The 22,809-nt window shown below is 38.3% G+C and overlaps 1 protein-coding gene across 5 annotated transcripts in view; it reads left to right on the top strand.

The window, feature by feature from the left end:
- Window positions 1-22,809, top strand: part of pard3bb (par-3 family cell polarity regulator beta b) — a 305,177-nt gene that overhangs the window by 144,542 nt on the left and 137,826 nt on the right. For all 5 annotated transcript variants that reach the window (XM_089133316.1, XM_089133317.1, XM_039683213.2 and 2 more), the window contains 5 exons: window positions 194-319; window positions 1,625-2,013; window positions 5,711-5,850; window positions 5,974-6,102; window positions 22,431-22,616. In XM_089133316.1, coding sequence (XP_088989442.1) covers window positions 194-319; window positions 1,625-2,013; window positions 5,711-5,850; window positions 5,974-6,102; window positions 22,431-22,616 — 970 coding nt within the window. The remainder of the gene's footprint in view (window positions 1-193; window positions 320-1,624; window positions 2,014-5,710; window positions 5,851-5,973; window positions 6,103-22,430; window positions 22,617-22,809) is intronic.

The raw sequence follows: 22,809 nt of genomic DNA, 5'->3' as shown, positions 1-22,809 counted from the left end.
AACTACACTTGTGTGGACAGTATTGATGTTATTACTTGAATAGTACTTTTTGTAATCACTATGCAATTACTGTGTAATTATTAGTATTTGTCATGTGTTGTTGTTCTATTATGTTACACTAGTGCATCCTGTTTGCTGGCTGGCTGGTGCTGTGCTCTATTTTGTTGGTAATTTATGGTTTGCTCTCTTTCAGGGCTCTAGGCCTGCACATTCGAGGCGTGGAGGAGAACAGTCGCTCGAAAAGAGAAGGCATCTTTCATGACGATGAGTGTATCGTTAAAATTAATGATGCTGAATTATTGGACAAATCCTTTTCACAGTGAGTCTCTGAACTGAAGCATTTCTGCTTCACCTTCTGGTCTGCTTTCTCTGTCTCTACTTCCTGACATCATTTCCTTCCTGTCGTGTAACTTAGTTTTTAGACCTATTTTTTCATGTTATGGTTGTAAAAACAAGCATGGTGTCCATTGTTGTGCTCTGTTTGTGGCGGTCAACTCTTGGACTGGTTTCAAAAGGAGAAAAACACTCAATTCATGGCTTCAGAGCCCTTTCAGCCGTCATGGTCATTTGCTGAGCTCTGTTTGCTGTGTATAGCAGATCTCCTTCTCTTACACTGCATTACTGCACACTGTCATGCTGATTAGAGATCTGCTACCCAAACCAAAGCCGTCAGGGCCCGACAAATCATCTGGTTTTGGGTCAGTTTTCAATGTATTATGTTAGATTTGTGTCAGTTTCAGAGAAGCCTGATACTTCTATACTACAAGTGTCACCAAATAAAATAGATAAATGATGTATGTAAATACACTACAGTTCACAATTCTGCTGTCTGAATTGTATTTGTATATAAAAATAATAATAATAAAAAAAAAAAAAAACAGTGGTGTATGGCATCAGAACCAGGAACTCTAATTCACCATTGGCTCTTTTGAGATTTTCCTATGGGGTTTTATAATGTTGGTAATGCCTTGCCTTGAGGGAGAAAAAAAATGTTGCCTGCTCATGTTTCATAGCAAACTCAAGATAGAGAGAAAACAGATCAACAAGATTATACATCCATCATATACAGTCATGTGAAAAAGAAAGGACATACTATTGAATTCTATGGCTTTACATATCGGGACATAATAGAAAGGAACATAAAATGCTCCTCGTATAGACTTAACTAAGTTCAGTCTAAAGATCTTTCCATACCTATTGAAACATTACCCAGTTGTTCCATGGTCATTATGTACATTTATGCATACGTTGTATATACATATTTCTGCTTAGGAGAATTACTTCTAACTAGTAGAAGGTCACATTAATCTTATTAGGCTCAGGATGGATGGACGGTTTTAAAATTAAATCAGTCGAGCAAAAATGAAGGAGGTGGATTGCTTTGTCATTTGTAATGCGAAGGACTCATTAGTCATAACCCCAATTATGCTGTCAGAATAAATGTCAGAGTGAGTTTTATCTAAACCAAGACTATTCACTATATTACAATTTCCCTCCTTTTTAGTTTCCAGGTTCATTTATTTCATCAAATAACCTGCAAATAATTATAAAAAAAATGATTGTCTCTTAATTGCTTTTTTTATATCGTGTGTCCCTTATCTCTCTCTCCCTTGTCTTTTACCAGAGCACAGGAAATATTCCGTCAAGCCATGCGTTCACCCATCGTTCGTTTAGAAGTTGTTCCAGTTTTTAATAAAGAACGCTTTGAGAAGACTCTGATCGGCCACCTCTTCAACTCCGAAAACCCTGATGCATCCATACGGACGAAAGACCCTCCGCCGCTGAAGGTGAAGCCTACGGTGAGGCCTGTGGAGTCTTCCTCAGGATGGCAAGCCGAGTCCAGCAGCAGTCCTGAGAGTCGCTCTCTGGGCTCTCCATTACCCGTCAGCCTCTCTCCCACCCCCAGAGGCAAGAATGCCGAAAGCCCCCTCCTAAAAAACAGCTTGGGACCCTCACCTCTTCAAATCCAAAACAAAAAGGGTGGAAAGAGACTCAGAATCGACCTTAAGAAAGGTAAACAACTGGGAAAGATACACTGTAAAAAACGAATTGTTGACAACTTAAATTCAATACTGCATTCAGATTTTTCACTAAAGGATAAATGCCTCATTCAGCCAATAAATTCCTGGCAACTGCACATTTCTTATTCAGTAAATTTTAAATGAATAACAATAAATTGATGTACAATTTTGGTATCTGTGTACATATAAACTAAGCAAAAAAACAAGCTGCTTTTCAAGCATTTTACATATTTGTGTGGACATCAAAGATTCAACTACTGAGACATAAACTAAACAAATTTCACTGGCATTTAGAGAAATAATGAGTCCCTGAGCAAAATCAATAGCTGTATCTGTGTCTCTATCTGTTGTGTCCACCAGCTGCTTTATGTGGGTCTCATCCTCAAATCTGCAGATTTGGCAGTTCCTGCTTGATTTTAACCAAGGCATTTGCATGTTCTTGAACATTTCTGGGGGGACATATGGTCACATGCGGTTTGGCACTGCAAGGATGGTCCTTCTTGTCTCCCTGTATTGGGCAGTTTATTGCTCTGAAAAAAACACTGTGAGAGAGATGTCCAGGGTCCCTGATCACCAGCGTGAACATGCCAGAGTCCTGCTGCAGGAGGCATGAGGACTGCAGATGTGAACCGAGTCAGTAGAAAGGTCTATTTAGTGTCTGAAGTTTTTGTAACGCTAACCATAACGGCCTGTAAACTGTTAGCGTCTGAAGGACTATTACACAGGTGCATGTGCGATAATGGTTCATGGTTCTTTGAACAAGCTTGACAAACATTGTTCAAACACTTTCCAATTTGGGTTTAAGAAAGTTATCTTTAATTTATGGTTGTGCCAATGAATGTTATCATTGTCCACCCCCCACCCAGACACACACTAATCTTAGTCTCTAAACTTTGCAGGGATACTCTGTAAATTAAATTGAGAATCTAACTAATGCATATGCGTGCTATTTTAAATACTATAGTCTATGCCAGAGACGTGACGTGTTACATGTGTGAGGTACAGGGGCAGCACACGCTATAGTGCTTTCACATATGCTGCGTTTATAGTGCGCAACTGATCCACTGCGGTATTTCAAATTCAGAAGTTATCAGCAACTTTTATTTAAAAAAAGTTTCGTCAGCATTGTGATTCTCTTTGTACACATATACACTCTTTTATAGACATATGCATGTTTAAACACAATTTAAACAATGTTTTATTCAATGCATGGATGTTACTTGTTCAGATGACATTTTTTTGGTGAAAATTATAATGTTGGTCATACTTCCAAAAATAACAATCATACTGAATGACACACTGGCGTGGTGACTGACAGATGCACACTCTCCTCAAACATTATGTTCATCCGCGCTGTGCCATGTCGAAGTACAACTCGCGCAAAGTTGACAATTCCGTGAATAACTACAATTGCAGATTTCGAACAGAGATGGCGATAAAGAGGAAAAACTGCGGCTGTAGCTTTAAATATTGTAGGATTTGTGTTACTCAAAAAACATGTTTTTTTTTCTTTTCGTTTGTTTTTAACAGTGTAGTAAGACCTGAGATTACTGACTTTTTTTTGTAACATTTTAAATTTTTTATAGTTTTAGTTAATTTTTATTTTATTTTTGTTTTTATTTGTCCTTGGGCCCCAGTTTAAAAAAGTAAATAAAACATAATTCTTACATAGTACATTAAAACTAAATATATATATATATATATATATATATATATATATTGAGCAATGGAATTCCTTCAAGATCTTATAAATGAATGTACTTTCTTTTAATATGATTCTCTCCCCTCACTCTAACATTGGTCAAATTTGTAGTCGGGGGGTTTGGCAGTCTAACCGAATGAATGAAGCTATAATTTCAGGCTGCAAAGTCTATTAAGTTCTTATTGATTCTGCCATTAATGATGATATAAATTCATTGCTGGAACAAAAAAGTGCTGACCGTAAAACGATTGTGCTAAATGACGAGCAAAAAAATGCCGTCAATTTTTCCACAAACTGGCTTCGATATGTATTGTCCTCTGAAGTCTGATGCATAGCGTGTTAAAGAACAACCACTGGCCCTGAGGCCGTCTACCCTTTAGTGTCTTCACCCACATGCTCTGTCCATCATTTTATCCCTGAGCTCAGGGACAGGACCGGAAATATCCGACCAAAGACGTGCCTCGTGTCACACGGGGGGCTATAGCCCATTCTCTAATCTACCTATCAGTCATCCTTGACAGCATCAAGAACGCCGTAAGAAGCAATATGCACAGGTCAAGGCGGCAGCACGGTTTAAATGGACCACCACCTGTGTTAGACAGTAGCCTCCTCTAATATCTGGGCTGAAAGGAATCACACGCATGATTTCTTGTTAGATGCTTATTTTTTAAACCAAGATTTGTGGAACTGTTGAATTTCATCTGAAGAGTGTAAATGTCAGTTTCGGGAGGTCATTTTTATATGTCTAATGACCTTTCTGTTGTGGGTCAAGGTGTTGTTTGCTTTAAGAAATGCGTATGGTTTTTAACATTATCTCTCCCTCTCGCTTTCGATGTTTGCTTGCGCAAAGTCTCTGATTCGGTCTTTCATATACATTCACTCTGGATCTCTTTTTGCATGTCCTTGTCACTCCGCCTTTTTGAAATGTGCTCATATGTTTGTTTGTTTGTTTGTTTGTTTATTTATTTCGAGCAATATACAGTTACACATGACAAGGCAATGCGCAGCATTTTGGTTAATCTGTACAAGCCTTTAAATTCATAATATTTACATCGACTTTAACCAAACCTAAATCTATTGCTCGAAACGGAGTGGATAGAAGTCAAACTTATTTGAACCCACCCCGGTTACCAAAAACAGGAAAAACAAAACAATAATAATTACTTCCTTACACAATATCATAATACTCGATAGCAATTCTGAATATAAGTACATAAATGAAAACATGAGAAGGGAAGGAAGGGAAACCCTTTCTCCCTCATCAAGGCAAAACAATACCAAAACAAAACAAAACATATCCTAAATACGCACCATGATCATGAACTCAGGTAACAATTATAATAATACCAACAATGGTAATCAATTACCTACGAGGTAAAATAAAACAGAGTATAGACACATGGATACATCTAAGAAAATACCAACAATGGTAATCACAATACCTACAGGGTAATATTAAACTTAAGGTGTGAAATTAAACTTCAGTTTCTGAAGCCAGGGGACTCTAATCTGAGTCTCGCACAAGGACAGCCTTTATCAGCCCGACTCTCCCTGACAGGCCTCTGACAGACCCACCCCAATGTACAGTATAGTCTATGAGGGATTTTATAGAGACTGTCTAATGATTATTTGAGGTTTGAGTTGTTTATAATGCAGGCATGAAGTGCTGGCTACATTTCATTTATGTGAAATACAATTTTGTCACATTGTAAATGTCTTTACTGTTACTTGATCAATTTGATGCGTCCTTGCTGAATAAAAGTATTACATTTCTTTTTTTTTTCTTTTACACAGCAGTTGTTAATATACCCAAATGATACTTCAAGTATGACGTAAATCTTTGTAGATGGTGGGCTCTTTCACAGACTCCTCGCTGGCATAAGCGTGCTGACTGCGTAGAGAATAGGCTTCACACACAAATTAGCGCATTATTTCAGACTAATTGGGTTTCGAATGTCAATCGTTTTAAACTCTGATCTCCTCGCAGGTCCTGAAGGTCTGGGCTTCACCGTTGTGACCAGAGATTCTTCAGTGCACGGGCCCGGCCCCATCCTCGTGAAAAACATCTTACCAAGAGGAGCTGCTGTCAAAGATGGCCGCCTGCAGTCTGGTGACAGGATACTAGAAGTGAGTCTCGTTCTAGTGTAAGATAGTAATGCGAGACTACTTTAAATGGAAAAACTCTTTTATTTCACATCAGTGTGACGTTGCATATGAAATCCATTGAAACGTGTGCATGCGTGTGTTCAGGTGAACGGTGTGGACATTACAGGCCGCTCTCAAGAGGAACTGGTGGCCATGTTACGCAGTACTAAACATGGGGACAGTGTGTGTCTGGTTGTGGCCAGACAGGAAGACATGTTCCTTCCACGTGAGCTGGTAAGAGTCTTCTCTGTCTAACTACAGTAAATCTAATGCAGCGCTACAGTCATCAGTTCTTCAGTCATCTACACCTCTTCCTATTCATTGCTAATAAACCTTTCTTAAAGTCTTTTCCTCTCTTGGTCTTTTCTTCCTTCCTAGTGCACGAATTGCACAAAACACAATGCTTGAATATTCAAAACAAACACCCTAATAATGAACACTGCAAGTGGCTTGGTTTGTGTGTGCAAGATGGTGCAGTGTTTCTTATATAATTTCTATGTGAGTTGGATTGCACTGGTTCCAGTGCTTGTTTGATTGTTTTTTTGTGTGTATGTGTGTAGCCTGCAAAGGGATTTCAATAGGAAGATGCGGTTTCAGCATGACGCTGTAGTTTCAAAGTAATGTTGCAGGAAACACTGACGAGTTTTCAGCCTCTAAACAAGAAACCTGTGTGGGATGGATTTTTCATTGTAGCCACAACCTACACATCCCAGCATAAACGCTCCCGATAAATGATTTGTTATTAATGCATCCACATTCACAAACCATGGTTCATTTTAACAGAAAACAAGCGTTGGCTGCTCCATGTGTGATTTGGCAAGGCAGAAAGCGTGCAAAGAGCGCTCCCTTTGTAATCTCATAAAAAAGTTCACCCATTTTAGTTAATCGTGATCTCACACAGTTCCGTTATAATCAATGACGATGTTTACACTGCACAGTTAGTTATTTATTTACATATGTGTCTAGAATTTCATTTGATACAATGAGAGGTAAAAACTAAACTTAAACACCTCTGATTAGCCAATGTGTTCAAGAAATCAACAGATGTTTTTTGGGATTGGTTACATTGCTCAATGCAGCAAAACGTTGTAAATAGAAACCTTTGACGCACTTCAGAGTGCAAACACAAATACGCATTGGATTGTTTGCCAAAAGCTTCGTCAATAAGCTAGTTTTACAGAGAAAACTGATCCCAGACCAGCAGTTATGCACAACTTTTCCCTCTAAAAGCAATCAGAAGCAGCAGCAGCAGCAGGCTTGACAAGGTTCAGACCAGGGCTTATGTTTGCGCCTGTAAAACCTGTTGCTTTTGTGCAATAGGTTAATAATAATTTATTTGTTTTTAGATATTTTTATTTGAGAGATTTTTATTTTGTGGGAGTCCACAAGTCATTTCATTCTCCCGCAACCCCACTACTCCGCAATTAGGTCTCTACTCTAAACTTCCACTTTTTACACACTCCAGTACCTCTATTCACCATTTTCATATAATCTTTCTCCTGGATTGTGTTTCTCTCAAGCTTTCCCCACATTGTTAGAATTTTGATGATATTTTTGTTTACACCGTTTTTATAGTGACAGGCCTTCTAGAGAAATTACATGTTCAAGGGACAGTTAATCCAAAAATTAAGATTCTACTATCAAAAATTACAACTCACCCTCTCCTTGTTCCAAACCTGGTTCATTTTAGTTAATCTTTGGAAGACAAATTCAGATATTTTTTAAGAGAAAGAACACCAATTGTTCTCACGTCAAGCAAGTTCAGTTAAGCTTCTGTGTTTACTATATTTTATGTGTATATGTATGTGCATTGATCAGTGTTAAATGTGAATAAAAGCCTGAATTAAAACATCATATAAATGAATGATCTCTTTGGAGAACTTGGATTAAACTTGATTGATAAGTTTGATTTATACGGATTACTTTTAGGATTCCTTTTTGTTTGCTTGGACTTTCAATGGATGGACAAAAATGATGAAAGAATATTCAAAATATGTCTATTTTTGTTTCCGGTTTAAGTGTCTTGCATCACTGCAGGTTCGAACCCACAGCCTTTAATTGACCATTTCAGATGTTTAAGCACTGAATCAAACAACCCCAAATAGATAATGGAGCTTTAAGACAATGCACAGACTGCATTGGAGACTGTAAGGTCCAACAGGAAATGTAGTGGCATGTTATTTGGGTCATTTGCAGTGATATCATGTGTCTCTGAGGACACATTTCTCTGCACAGTCATGCCTGTCTCTAAAGCCCAACTGAGCTCTTTTTGCTGTCTTAGCCGTGGAAGATCATAGTCACGCTGTAGTTCCTCAAGCCTTGAGGACGGGAAGTCCTGAGCTTCCTGCCTTTGTCTCAACCCTCGTAGGACGTGTAAGTATGCTAGCTTTTGTCTGTTCGGATGTTCAGACGTCTTCACCTGTCACTCTCTCTCCCCTCAACTTTCCCTCCCTTTGTTTTTGTCTCTTTGATATCTTTCCTGATGAACCTGGCGACTTACGCACCCGCCGCCGGAGCGCTGACCTCTTTACACACACCCTTCTGCCCACCTTGTAGACTGGTTTCCTGCTCTTATCGATGCTTGTTGATTCAGTGCTGGGCAGGAAGTGGCGCATGAGGTCAGGGCGCTCCAACGGGAAGTGCTGGAGCATGCGGGCCTGTGTGAAGTCAGGCACTACAACTGTGCAGCTGTGTGTTGGCTTTTCCTGTATCTCCCTCAGCTTAGTGCCCGTCGATCCACAATCATCCAAATTCTGCCCCACTCAGCACTTTCTGTAAATAATCAAATGCTGAGAACCCCGCACACTTGGCTGTAACCATAGCAGTGCCACTCAAACTTTGGCCCCATGAAGGAAATGAGCTACAGCCTCCATTGTCAACATATTTCATGTATTTATTTAGATAAATTCACTGCAGCATGAGAGGAATTTCGACTCAATAGTTGGGGTTAAGCAAACTATGAGCTTTTTGCACTATAAAAGTCAAGTCTTTGGAGTTGCACACAATTTACAGTGAAATTTAGAAGTAATGAATTACATTTAAAAATTATTGTTTATATATATGTTAATGTGTGTGCACTACTATTCAAAAATGTTTTTGAAAAAAGGCTTTCATGCTGACCAAAGCTGCATTTATTTATAAAAAAATGTATATATTATATAAAATATATATATACTGTATATATATATATATACTGTATATATATACACAGTATATAGTAATACCAGGATTGTGAAATATTACAATTTAAAATATGTATTTTAAACATAATTTTACATGTGCAATTTTACATTTTATAATTAAATTAGCGCTGAGCAACGATTAATCTTGATTAATCACATTCAAAGTAAAAGTAGTATGTTTGTTATATATGTTATATATAAATGCACACATATGCATCTGATATATCCATCTTATTCTTGCATGTTAGATGCATGTAAACACATTTACTCTCCAAATTTAGGTTAGACCAATGGCACATTTGAAAAGTTTAGTTTTTTTGTTTTTTTTTCAATAAGTTATATATAAATGGACATACATTTCTGAAAAATAATGTCAAATTAAACACAATACAAATACAAATGTTAGCGATCATCATTTCTCAAAATAACTGCACCTTTAATCCAGATTATATTTTGTGAGCATTTTTCACTGTCCTCTCCATGTGTGCTGGTTAGTAGAATATCACCCACATTTCCCAAAGAAGGCCACTTTATGGTGATGTGGTAAATTATTACATCAAATTTCACCTTATTAAAGAAAATTCACTATTGTTTGCACATTGTTCTAGTAAATTCTCACTGTTCAATTATGACACTCCTGCATGCTGTTGAACGCACCCTTCACTGCATCATTCTCACTGATTAGTTAGTATGCAGTGGTCTGAAGCATGACTGCGACTCATTACCCACAAACCACTAGTTCTGCTTGCACACAGGAGATTAATTCCCTTCAGTGGATTGAAATAAACGCGTAGGCCTCCCAAATGTACAAAATTGTGCACCTTATGTGTGGTGACAGTAATGATTTTACTTGGTTAGTGAGCAATCGCTGGATTTTGCAGGCGACAAACATTGAGCTTTGCATTTCTAAACTGTTTTCTTGACTCTGTGACTGATGGAATGACAGCTCTGTGTGTGACTGGACTGTCTGGACTGAGATATGGTAGTCAGGGAGATTAATGTATGGGAAGAATAGCTAACAGACAGTGAAAGATGACTGTAGATACATTTTAAGAGCAAAAGCTGAAAGAGCGAGTGATTGAAATGTAAAAAAAAGGCAAAGGAGATGGAAACCCTGATAGAGGAGTGACGGATGATGAGACAATGAAAAAAAAGGTAGGTGGAGAGAAGGAAAGGGCTGAGGGAAGAAAAAGATGGTGACAGAAGGTAGGGAAAGCTGTCATTGTCAATCTTAGAAACAAAGCTGCAAAGAGAGGAATGCGAGAGCATTAAGAGCAGAAACAATATAAGGTAAAGGTTGCAAACACTTTTAAGGTTATACATATATATATATATATATATATATATATAAATATTAAAAAGTATGTAACTAAGAAAATAAATACATCTGGTATCATCATCTACCTTTAAATTGAATCTGTACAAAACAGCTTGTTATGCTGCTTGATATAACAAACTAGAATTTCTTACCATATTATGTTAATTTATTGTTGTAATTAAAAACACACTGGTTTGTACCACAAATAGTTTTACAATTTACTGCATTGTTATACTTCCAGTTATTTACCTATAACAGCTAAGGAGTCAGATGTCTTACATCAGCATTGTAAAATGATGAATACGCTTGAATGAATAGAATAGAAATAATTATAATATGCTGATTTGCTGCTCAGTAAAAATAAGCATTTCTTATTAATATCTATGTTGCAGAACAGTTGTAGCTAATATTTTTTGTGGAAACTGATACGAGTTTCATTTTAGGGTTCTTTGATTCGTCCTTGCTGAATATTACAGTTTAAATAAAACAGTCGTGTTTCTATCTTATTGTGACGTATATCCAAGTGAAACAGCTTCTCGAGAAGAGAAAATAAGGCAGGTCGAGACTTGATTTTGTCCATCGGGAACTGATTGGATCGTTGGATGTGCACGGACAAATAATTTATAATAAAAACTGCAATATTTCATTAAAAAAAGTTCATTTTGATTTCATGGTGACTTTAATTTCTTTTAACATTTGAACAGTAGCGTATATCTACATTTTATTGGCTACCCTGCACTCTAGATTTCTGCGTTGGCCAATGAATAGAGCTCTTGTCGTATCAGTCTGCAGATGACAGGCTTCAGACAGTCAAGAGATAGAAGAGTTTGATAGAGATGATGCCATGTGAATGGAATGACAGGATGAGTTTGCTTGAGAGTGATGAAGACTTGCTTTGCGGCACCATGTGCAGTGATGTCTCACTGAAGACACACGCGACGGTAGTTTGGCCCATGCGAAGAGGGGAAAGGAGAATCGGCAGGTGGGTTGGGCGCTCTAAATCTGCCAGGTGAGCTGTTGCAGAAAGAGTCTTACGACCTTCCTCCGCTCTTCAAAAGCCACACACCGAGGACCTCACACACCCCTCGCACAGTCAGCCATAATCTCTCTCCAATAGCACGGCCGCCCGGTGGGGGATAGAGCTTTGTCTGGATGAAATAGTAATAGTGATATTAGATATGACTCTATGAACAAAAGAGAAAGAATGAGGACTCATTTCCTGTTCGGTTTGTGGTGTTTTTGCACGACAGAGGCAGATTAAAAATGAAGTGCGGAGCATGTAACAAAAGACCCTCGCACCCCTTCAAACAGGCGGCTTTGTGTACTTCAAAACAGCCTGCTAACAATGGCACCAGGCTGGGTAATAAGGGTCCTGACAAAGCCTTATCTCTCCCAGAACTCCAGCTGTGAAGACGAGCGGTTAGCACATGCGATAATGCTGTTGTGACAGCGTTCCCCTCTTTGGCTCGTCCTACACAAACCGAGGAAGTGGAACCAGCCGGGACGCTGGCCTCTCCGCTACTTAATCTCATATCCAGAACTTCTTGTTACTACCTGCATTACTTCCTCAATAAACCTTTGATGTTGGCATCAGCAGCCCTCTGAAGTCTCGGGCCCACGAGGCCTGGTTTCCAGTCTTGGCCTCTTTACGAGTAAATAAAGCCGCTTCCTGAGTGGCGGGGTTACGGACGTCAATCCAGACCCCTTAGTCTTTTACAGCGTCCTCGTCTCAATGGTTTGCTTTCATCTCCACTTAAACAGAATCCATTTACTCACGGACAAACTTCACTCTTAGCCTTTGTGGCCGTCGGCTTCCATCGGAGCGGTCATAGAAATGTCTCTGTTTAAGAGGTTATGTGAGTGTTTGTGCTTTTACCCCTGTGTTGCCTTTAATGATGCTGCGGTCTGCAAGGTGAATGGTCCTTTCCATATGCATGCATGGGGTAAAAAGTGCACTTTAGCATGTGTGCCGTAAGCCGAGAGGTTTATCGTACTCCACACAAGGCTCTCGCCATCGCACGCATGGCTCTTGGAGACCTCATATTAAATGGGGAAATGTATTCGGCTCCTAGTGAAGAGGTAATTGGGCCTGATGAAAGGCAGTGGGTATTTGTTGATGCTGAAACCTGATTATGATCAGGGTATGTACTCCATTGGTGAAATGAAGTCGAATGAAATGCTGATGGCTTTAAGTAAAAGTCAGAGAGAGAGGGGGACAAATGTTGCATATTCAAGGGATGTTCAAAGTTTAACATAGGATTACAATGATTTTGTAGGTGATAAATTTAAGCCTCATTCTCAATATTTAAAATTCTCATCATTCCTGTTTTAATACATAATTTAGTTTCTAAGTATATCAGAAATTGTTAGTGTGAGTGCGGTGACACCAGACGATGAATAAGGGTCTTATCTAGGACCCTTCGAGTCATGACTCAAAACAAGATATTTTCATTTTGACGAATGAGTTTGAATTGGAGAGTCATGAACGCTCATCACAGAACAGAGCAAGGCGAGCATTTGTGCTTCTAAAACTTAAACTTATTTATTTATTTTTTAAATGACCAATCGTTTCGCTAGATAAGACCATTATTCATCGTCTGGTGTCGTTTAAAGCCCTTTGAAGCTGCACTGAAACTCTCATTTGGACCTTGAACCGTTTGGTGCCAACTGAAGTCCATCATATGGAGAAAATCCTGGAATGTTTTCATCAAAAACCTTAATTTCTTTTCGACTGAAGAAAGAAAGACATGGACATCTTGGATGACATGGGGTGAAATTATCAGCAATTTTTTTTTTTTTTTTTTTTTTTTTTTTTTTAAGTGAACTACTCCTTTAAAAAATAAAATTCTGTCATTATTTACTTGCCCTCAAGTTATATATTTTGAAGAATGTTGGTAACCAGACAGTTGATGGATCCCATTGACTTCCATAGTATTTTTTTTTTTCTTAAGGAAGTCAATGGGATCCATCAACTGTCTGGTTACCAACATTCTTCAAAACATATTTCTTTGTGTTCAACAGAAGTAAGAAACGAATACAGGTTTGAAACAACTTGAGGGCGAGCAAATGATGATAGAGTTTTCATTTTTAGGTGAACTATTCCTTTAAGATTTTTTTAATAGCATCTCTGATTTAAATTTCATTAGCAAACCTGTGATTAGAGTTAAGTTTGATTCTACTAAATGAACAGATATTGTGTTTGTGCTTTTAAACACACAAACAACTTAGAAAAGAGTGCAGGTTCTTGAGACGTGGTTTTAAAAGTTAATGTTCTTTTAAAAAGACAAACAAACTGGGTATGAGGAGCTGTAAAAGCAGATGAGGCAAATGGTCAAAGGCGCCTGTGTAATTTAGTCAAGTCACCTTTATTTTTATAGCGCTTTATACAATATAGGTTGTTTTAAAGCTGCTTTACAGTGATCAACAGGAAAATAATGATTCACTGATGCAAACAGAGTTCAGTTCGACTGTGAAGCAGGTCAAAAAATAAAAATGGTGTCATTGTTCAGCTGAAGTCAGCTCAGTGTATTCAGTTCCATTGTAAGATCTAGCCCCATCCTACCGCCAACACTGAAGATGCTGTGGTGTGGGTGATAGTGGGTATATATTTAATGGTGGCATGACTCTATCCCAAACCTTCCTCTACCATCTGCTGCTCTCTCTTAATGCATGTACAGAATGTACTACAAAGACATCTCATCACCCCAAACATACACGCTCAATTCACCACCTGCTCAGTGCGGAAAGGTGGTAGAGTGTGAAATAATCATTTTAGAAACATGCTGGAGATGTAGAGCACAATGACCTGAGCTCCCTCTTGCAATATACACACACACACACACACACACACACACACACACACACACACACACACACACACACACACATATATATATATATTATATACACACACATTTTTTCCCCCAATCAGAACTGGGCCTTTGATCCACACTCAATAAAAGCCACCATGGGCTGGAGTCATGTGCTTTTTGAGCAGGGTTTGATTATCAGCGAAAGCGAATCAGCATTACAGAGGATCCGCTAAGCTCTACTAAAAAAAAAAAAAAAACAACTGAGCTTTTATAGTGCTTTCACACCAGTTTGTGGTTCATGTTGAGTTCGTTTAGTTGGTGTGGAAGATTTTTTTCTGACTCGGTTTCTCTGGAAATTGCTGATCTGGTGTGCAGTGAACTATGGTTTGCAGTTATACAGTTCATTCTAAATCATGGAAGTGAACTCCTATTGATGATATAATTTGAGTCTTTGCATGCTTCACACACACACAAAAGCTGCTTTTCTCTGAATAAATTACATTTGCAGATCAGCTTGCATTTGTTTTTTATTGTTGTTGTTTTTTTTTTTTTCACAATTCTGTGAATAGATCAGCGGCAGTCAAACATAAGTGCTGTTTTGTGTGTAAAATTTCTATGGTTAATCCAGTAGGAAAAAAAAAAAACGTGAACACATCAGTGTAGCTTTCTGTTACAAAGAGATTATTAAGTTTTCTGTTTGATTCATAGTTTTTAGATTATCTTTAGTATCTTAAATATCGTGGTATTTAAATATATTTTGTTTTGTTAAAATATCTTTTAAATTGAATTATTTTTTTTGCCATGCCTGATCTCCTGAAATAATATTATGATTTTTTATGACTATTGCAACACGATGTTGTGGTGTTGTTGTTTTTTTGTCTGAGTTACTTATTGTCTGTGTTTTAATATGTTGTAAGAGCACATTTTAATCATACTTTTTGTTTTTTGTAATACAATATATCTGATTACTATAATATAGGATTTGCTTAGGTGAGATAATTAACCTGAAAGCAAAACGCTTCAATTCCCAGATTGTATCTATTATTAGATTATTTTCAACAGTATTTTTTTTTTCTTTGTTAATATAGCCGTGCATTTGTTTGTCATATTTTTATCAACACTGTGCTTCATTAAACTAGTTGAAGTATTGTCAGGATGCACGCTGGCATGATTCTGGCATCAGTATGACCTCACCGGCTCAGGACGAGCAGATATCCATCTGGCCGTATGTCTCAGTGAGTTCATGTCTGACCAGTGCAGCTTGCCTACACTCCCTCACATTAAATCCTGCTTTTCCCTCAAGATCCTCAGCGTGCCGGCCGGCCGGTCGGTCGGCTCTCAGCTCTGTTTATCCAGGCTTTTGCAGTGCTTACAGACCTGCTGCAACTAATACCAGCCCAGCTGCACTCACTTATGTAGTTGGATTGTGTTTTGCGTAATATCTAATACTGTGTCAATTATGAAGAGACAGTATAAGACTCGGGGTAATACATTATTTCTTATTTTTCCAGTTTTGTGTGAATGACAGCACTATACTTCTTGCTGTTGGTTAATGCAATTAGTCTCAGTTGAATGTACGTCTTTGTCGGATTGGAACAGAAATGCCCTCAGGCAGAGAAGACCACTGGAATTTTCTTCCGCCTTATGAGAGCGAAATGATACAGATGCATGTGCTGTTTGTGTGGGGAAAGTACATGATTTCCTCTTTTTCTTTTAAATGTTTGATAAAGCAATTTAAAATTCCCTAAAGAAACCAAAAGTTGAAGAAACCAAAGTTGACTCTTTTAGATAAACCAAAATATTATTTTCAGATGGAAGATATACCGCAGAACATTAGAATAATGCTCCTTTCTCTCTTTTGAAGTAAAAAATAAAATAAAAATAAAAATCACTCACTGTTCTTGATTGAATAATTTTAGTAGCTTTAGTAAGAATACATTTCTTACTTGAATGCTGCAGTTAAATGCTCTGGCGAGATGACAAACATGGCGGACTGTGTACAGCTCATGACGTGTTTCTATGGTAACAGCGAGTTGGATCAGTCAGAAGACGTTGCTGTTACACTTAGGATTGTGGGTAGTGTATTTTTTGTTCTCATAAGATCACGGTTAAAACATGTAGAATCTGAAAAAGGCTTATTCTGACACACTGCTTAAGATTTATGGGGTTTCCAAAAAGAAGATTTGGTGGATTTTTACCATTTAAAAGGTGGTTGTGTGTACACACTGTCGACACACTTATGTTCAAACATCATGTAAAAGTGAATTTTGCATAATTGGTCGCCTTTGTGCAACTAAATTCGATTCTTACTATGACTGTGCGTTATGTGCCAAAGCTACAGGCCTTCAGCACTGTCAGAACTAAATGTTTACTGTGGTTTTTTTTTACATGCCAAGCACAACAAGTGAATCAATTCTGCTCTTGTTTAACATCGCATCATTGATTGTCTAGGAGAGTCTCTCTCACTTCCTCTTTAACAGTCTCTCTTTGTTCTATGCTGTTACCAGACTCCGATAAAACGCCTGTTTTTTTTTTTTGTTTTGTCTTTTCAGTCTGTTCAACACTATAAAGCTAAAGTGACCATTAAAGCTCAGTGTGTGTTTGCTGTCTCACTACATGCTGCATTAAGTGTCTGACACAGACACTCTCTCTCTCTCTCTCTCTGGCCTTGAGTCCGGATTTGCCGAGACCCTATGGGCAAACAAAAGGAGGGAGTTTTGAGCAAATCAATGACAGATAGACTAACAGTGAAGGTTGATGTCTTTGCTACCATGTTTCGTCTTCCTCATTCTTCCTTCCCCCTTCATGGGTTGAATCATTCTCTGCAGAACACTATTGAGGGGAAATGGATGGGACAATCTAGCACCGTGTCTAGCACCAATCTAGCACCGATATATATATATATATATATATATATGAAGAGTTCAGATGCAAAAGCCTCTAAGTGCCATTTGAAATTTTCTTCTAAAATGATAATTTTTATCAAGCTTGTATATTTAAGTTCGGTAATTTCACTTAAATGGCAATGAAGATTACCTATTAATTGTCATTTAAGTGAAATTACTGAACTTAAATATACAAGCTTGATAAAAATGACCATTCTAGAAGAAAATTTCAAATGGCATTTAGAGGCTTTTGCATCTGAACTCTACATATATATATATATATATATATATAGTAGGTGACAAGAGCTACACTTATTAGAGCTCTGTTTCTCAAGTGTTCCTTATTATCGACACCAAAGAAATAAAGATATATTTTGGCATTATAATGAATATTGCTAGAGGGGTCATTATTCTTGCAATTCACTTTTCAGCTAAACTCATTTGATACAGTGGGTGTAAAACTTAATCTGAGACAGACTTTAATGAGACACCTGAGCTTGTTTGTCTTTCACGAGTTTTGACAGTTGTGGGCCAATCATGCAGAAACCACAAGAAAAAAAAAAAAAAAAAAAACGTTGGCAAATTTATTCAGAAAGGGAATCCAGAATGGATGTTTAACCGGAGTGAGATTGAAATATCATTCAAGCTTGACAAGTGCACACTATCACCCATAAGCAAAACGTGTTGTCATTTGTACAAGACCTACATGAGTGGCTGATGCAATAGCCAATGGCAAAATCATCATTGTAAGAATAATTCCATAAAGTAGTGTACGTTGTTTTACGAATTTCAGCATTTAGATTGTCTGTGTGTTTGTGCATCTCTTTCCCTTGATCTAAAAGCGAACCTGTGGGACAGTTTCTCACTCTCACTTGGTCATTAACAGCAGCACTCGGCTCAGACTGATGAATTTGGTCATAGCAGCGGTCCTGTGGACGACTGCTGAGTCTTGTAGCCCATTAAGGGGACTGACACATAAACATTCTCATTAGGAAGTGTTGAGGTTGGCTAACCCTAGATGTGCACTGGTGTGAGCTGAGTTGGAACATGAGCAAGTGTTATCAATGAATTCTGTATGGGAAAGGCAGGCGCTTGCACAGGGCATTGACAGAAGAGTATCCAAATGTGGGTAATTCGTAAATCATTGCATTCCAGAGGTGAATACATGGTAATTCTGAATATGTCAGTCTGTTGCAGTGCTGTTTTTTTCTAAATACATATTTGGGTCAGTGACATAAGAATGATGTTGACCATAAAGCAGTATTATTTTATTTTTTATTGATATAGTGTTATAGTTTTTAATTAATATTTTTAATTGTTCATAATGTATATATATATATACATTAATATTTAAAAAATAAATGTTTTAATTCAGCTATGATTGCATTTTAATAAGTCTATACATTTAATCATTTAATACACACATACAAATGTATACATTTGGTATATTTTATTAATGCATTTTCTTTAATAGATGCAAGAAAAATAATGCAAACAAGTAAGATAGAATTTTGTCTTCTGAATATTCTGTTGATCAGATGATCGGAGAGACATTTCCTTCTGATTTTGCAACACATTCCCACAATCCTCCCATGTCTGCATTTTCAGAACTTTTGTGGTCAAACACAACCAAGTCCTTGGCCGTAATTGCATGGTTCCTTGATGAAGATATCCCTTCCAAGCCACCGCTTTGGTTTGGCATGAGTCTCTTTTGAAAAGAACATCCATCTGTCCACTGTTTTAAACCTCATTGCACTTCCTGCAATCCCCCCCAATGAGTATCAGAAAAAAATATTGCTCCCCAGGTGGATAAGTTATACATCACATGTAACAGATAGTTTTCCACAGAAGGTCTTTTGTGGTCTTACAAGCTTTGTTTACTCTAGCCATTGTATAACGCTCACTCACAGAGACCGCAGAGGTCTGATGGCATCCCTGTTCCCTAGAGAACCTCCCCACTTCCTGTTCCTGTCTCCCTGGAGCACAATAATTCTTAGGGACCTGTCTGTTCACCCTCAAACAATAGAGACCTGAAGTCTGCATGTGTTTGTGAGTGACTGACACAGAGAGAGCGAGAGGTTATGAGAGACAGTGTGATTTCCTGAACGAACAGCTGCGTATCTGCTCATCTTTAAGCCCTCAGAATATCATTCGCTGCTGTACCTTTAGATGACGGTGATCCATCTGCTTCGGCTGATGACATCATACATCTTGTTCATCATTAAGACGCTTTTCACGGCGGAGGAACAGATGTTGCATATGCAGATTAGACAATGCAAGCCTAAGACATATAGATGGTGCTTATTCAAACACTTACGCCCTTTGTCAGAATTGCAGTTTGAATGACTTTGCTTGTCACAATGATTAAAACAATAAAGCTCATTGGAGAAAGACTTGTTCTGGAGACACATGTCTTATGCTGCGGTACATGCTGACTGATAAACCTTTTTCTAGCCAAGGGAAAATGGCTGAAGGAAATGCGATGTGGCATTTCGATTCAGAGCAGGGTCCTGGCAGGGGGCTCCGCTGTGAAATATCACGACTGTTAGCATACAGGAGCGCTGCTAGTTGTTCACACAGCAGGCTTTAGCCCTATGATTTCCCCAGCTGATAGACTTGCTGTGATCCCAGAGATTTGTCTTCATTATGGATTCACATGGATGGTCTTGCTGCCTTTCATTTGGGTTTAGTTACTCAAACACATGTGTTGATCAACAAATGAGAGGGTGGTTATTCAGAAAATTCGCTCACACCTGTATCCAGGTCATTTGAAAATGCCTTTGGTACATAAATAATTATATATATATATATATAGTTTGATGTGTGTGTTTGAACAGTTCTGACACGTACCGTACAATTTGGTCACTCTGACATTTGGAAGTTAGTTTGAGGGCATTCAGGGCATCTTCTAAGGGTTAAATTCCCTAAACCCCATCGCCTTTTCCTCCAATTCCTCTATATATGACACACAATCAGCTGTATTTTTCAGTCTTCACAGAAATTCACAGAGTTGCTGAGTCGTGTGTCTGTGTGTGTGTGTTTGTTTGTGAGTGCTTTACACTAATACTTTCAAAACCTGCAATCCCACAGTAAACCGAGATAAACCAAGCCTTGCTGACCCACACATACTCCGTCTTAGCTGGTCTTCTCAATCCTGTTCATTCTTGCAATAATGTTTCGTAATATTTACTGTCCTCACAGTTCCTGTAAGTTCAAGCATAATGTACACTACTGCTTGTGCATCATGTGTCTTGTACTGTCTGGTGGAATGAGGGGCTATTTTCTATGCTTTTGAAGTCTGAGTTATTAGCCAAAATTATCACACATTTCGTTTTACATGTTAATCTGGTCTTAAAAAATAGGTAAATACAACAGTATTACATTGTGCCATTATTTATTTAACAAAAGTAAACCCGAAATGGAGAAGCCATGGGTGTCAAACGAAAGTACACTCTGTGACTTAGTTGCTTGCAGAGCCACTTTTAGCCACTATAACTTGAATTAATCATTTTCTGTATGACTATCAGTCTCTCACTTTGTTCTTGATGAATTTTTGCCCCAATCTTCTCTACAACATTGCATCAAGTCATTAAGGTTTGTGGGCATGTGCGCAAGCACACCAAGTTGAGGTCTGGACTTTGAGTGGTCCAGTGCAACACCTTGATTTGTTTCTTTTTCAAGCATTCTGGTGTAGATTTGCTGGTGTTTTTAGGAATATTGTTGCATGGCCCAGTTTCGGCCAAGCTTTAGCTGTCGAACAGATGGCTTCACTTTTGACTCTAGAATACTTTGGTGTACAAAGGAGTTCATGGTCGACTCAACGACTGCAAGGTGCCCAGTTCCTGTGGCTTTAAAACAAGCCCAAATCATCACCCCTCCACCACCATGCTTGACCGTTAGTATGAGGTGTTTGTGCTGATTGGCTGTGTTTGGTTTTCAATCGTGGATTATTTGTGCATTATGGCCAAACATCTCCACTTTGGACTTTTCTGTTCAAAGGACATTGTTCAGATGCAAATTTGCAAACCTAGGCCATGCTGCCGTGTTCTTTTTCTGGCAACCCTTCCAATCAAACCATACTTGTTCAGAATTGTGCTGTCATGAACTTCAACATTTAACATGTTAATTGAAGCCTGCGGTCCGAGATGTAGCTCTAGGGTTTTTTGGAGTTTCTCTGAACAGTGCACAGATGTGAATTTGTTGAGGCATCCACTCCTGGGAAGATTGGCAACTGTCCTAAATGTGTGAATATTCTTCCTCACTGTAGAACGATGTACTTCAAATTGTTTCTAAATGGCTGTATAACCCTTCCCAGATGGCAGCAATGATTGCTTCTCTAAGATCATTGCTGAATGCTTTCCTCCTTGGCATTGTGCTAACTAACACACAAATGAAGGCCGTAAACAGGAGTACTGTTAATCAAAGATGTTTGGTCAGCAGCGCCTGACTGCTACTTACCCTCTTAATTCCTATGGAAGCAGTAAGGGTGTACTTAGCTTGTCACCCATTGGTTCTCTATTTTGGCCTTGTTTTTGTTAAATAAATAATGACAGTGTAATATGTAATGTGGTGTTGTCCATTTGAGGTTGTATTTACCTCATTTTATGACCTACCAAGAACCAGATGATTTTTATTATGTTCTAATATTGTATGTAAAACCATATAATTTAAAATGTATGTCCTTTCTTTTTCACGTGACTGATCTTTTCAACATCAGTCTCATCGAACATGCTCTTTGGGACCGGGAGATTCGAGATGCCCAGAGAAAGATTTTGGATGTTCCACTTGCACCATTAAAACACTGTTAGACACTTTGGCGTCAACATCTTTCTCTCTTTCTCTCTCTTATTATGTATTTCTAACTGACACTACTATGCTATGCCATTATATAGATCAAACACTACTACTTTCAGACCTTTTTCAAAACCATTTTCTCCTTCATTTGCTCTTCTTCATTCTTCTCTGCAAAGAAAGCCTGTTCCCGTGGCGACATATTATTTTTACCACATAGATATAATAATAAAAATGTTCCCTCCCTTTTTATTAACATTCATTTTAAAACAAACTTTCGCTGAAGAGATGTACAGGTAATCTTAGCATCATTATGGCAAGAGAACAGACAAAGAGAAAAGAAAAGGAAATGGGGAAAAGCGGGAGGGAGAATGCAGTGGGGAGCTGAGAGTGTGGACTACATAATGGAGAATGGATTATGTTTCTAAATGACCCCATTGCCATCACAGGCAGAAAAGAGGCATGAAAAGGTTGAGCTATTCTCTGCTAAAATAGTGGGCTTTTTATGTTTGAATGGAATGACCTGTCTTTTTCCTCGTCTCATTCTCTTTCGTCATTGTTGTTTTCCCATCAGAAAGAGGAGCAAGCCCGCTTGCTGCTTTCTGAGGAAGGAAAGGAGCAGCTGATGTTTGAGGTCCCGCTCAATGACTCGGGCTCAGCTGGGTTAGGGGTCAGCCTGAAAGGTAATAAGTCCCGAGAGACCGGCGAGGACCTGGGCATCTTTATCAAGTCCATAATCCATGGAGGAGCAGCTTTTAAGGTAAAACAGCACATTTACATTGGGCAGATGCATATGACAAAACGGGAAAGAAAATGTCACTTGTTTTTTTCATGGGATTGCAGTGGTGGGTCATGAATTTTAACCTACCCCTTATTCGTAAAGCCCATACCTTTAACCTCTAAGCCATAATCATGATGTACAGTGGCCCCAAACACTTAAATTGTGTGAATTT

Source organism: Pimephales promelas, chromosome 7 (assembly GCF_988280905.1).
Source record: "Pimephales promelas chromosome 7, fPimPro1.hap1.1, whole genome shotgun sequence".
NCBI classification, from domain to species: Eukaryota; Metazoa; Chordata; class Actinopteri; order Cypriniformes; family Leuciscidae; genus Pimephales; species Pimephales promelas.
This window is presented reverse-complemented; position numbering and strand designations above follow the sequence as displayed.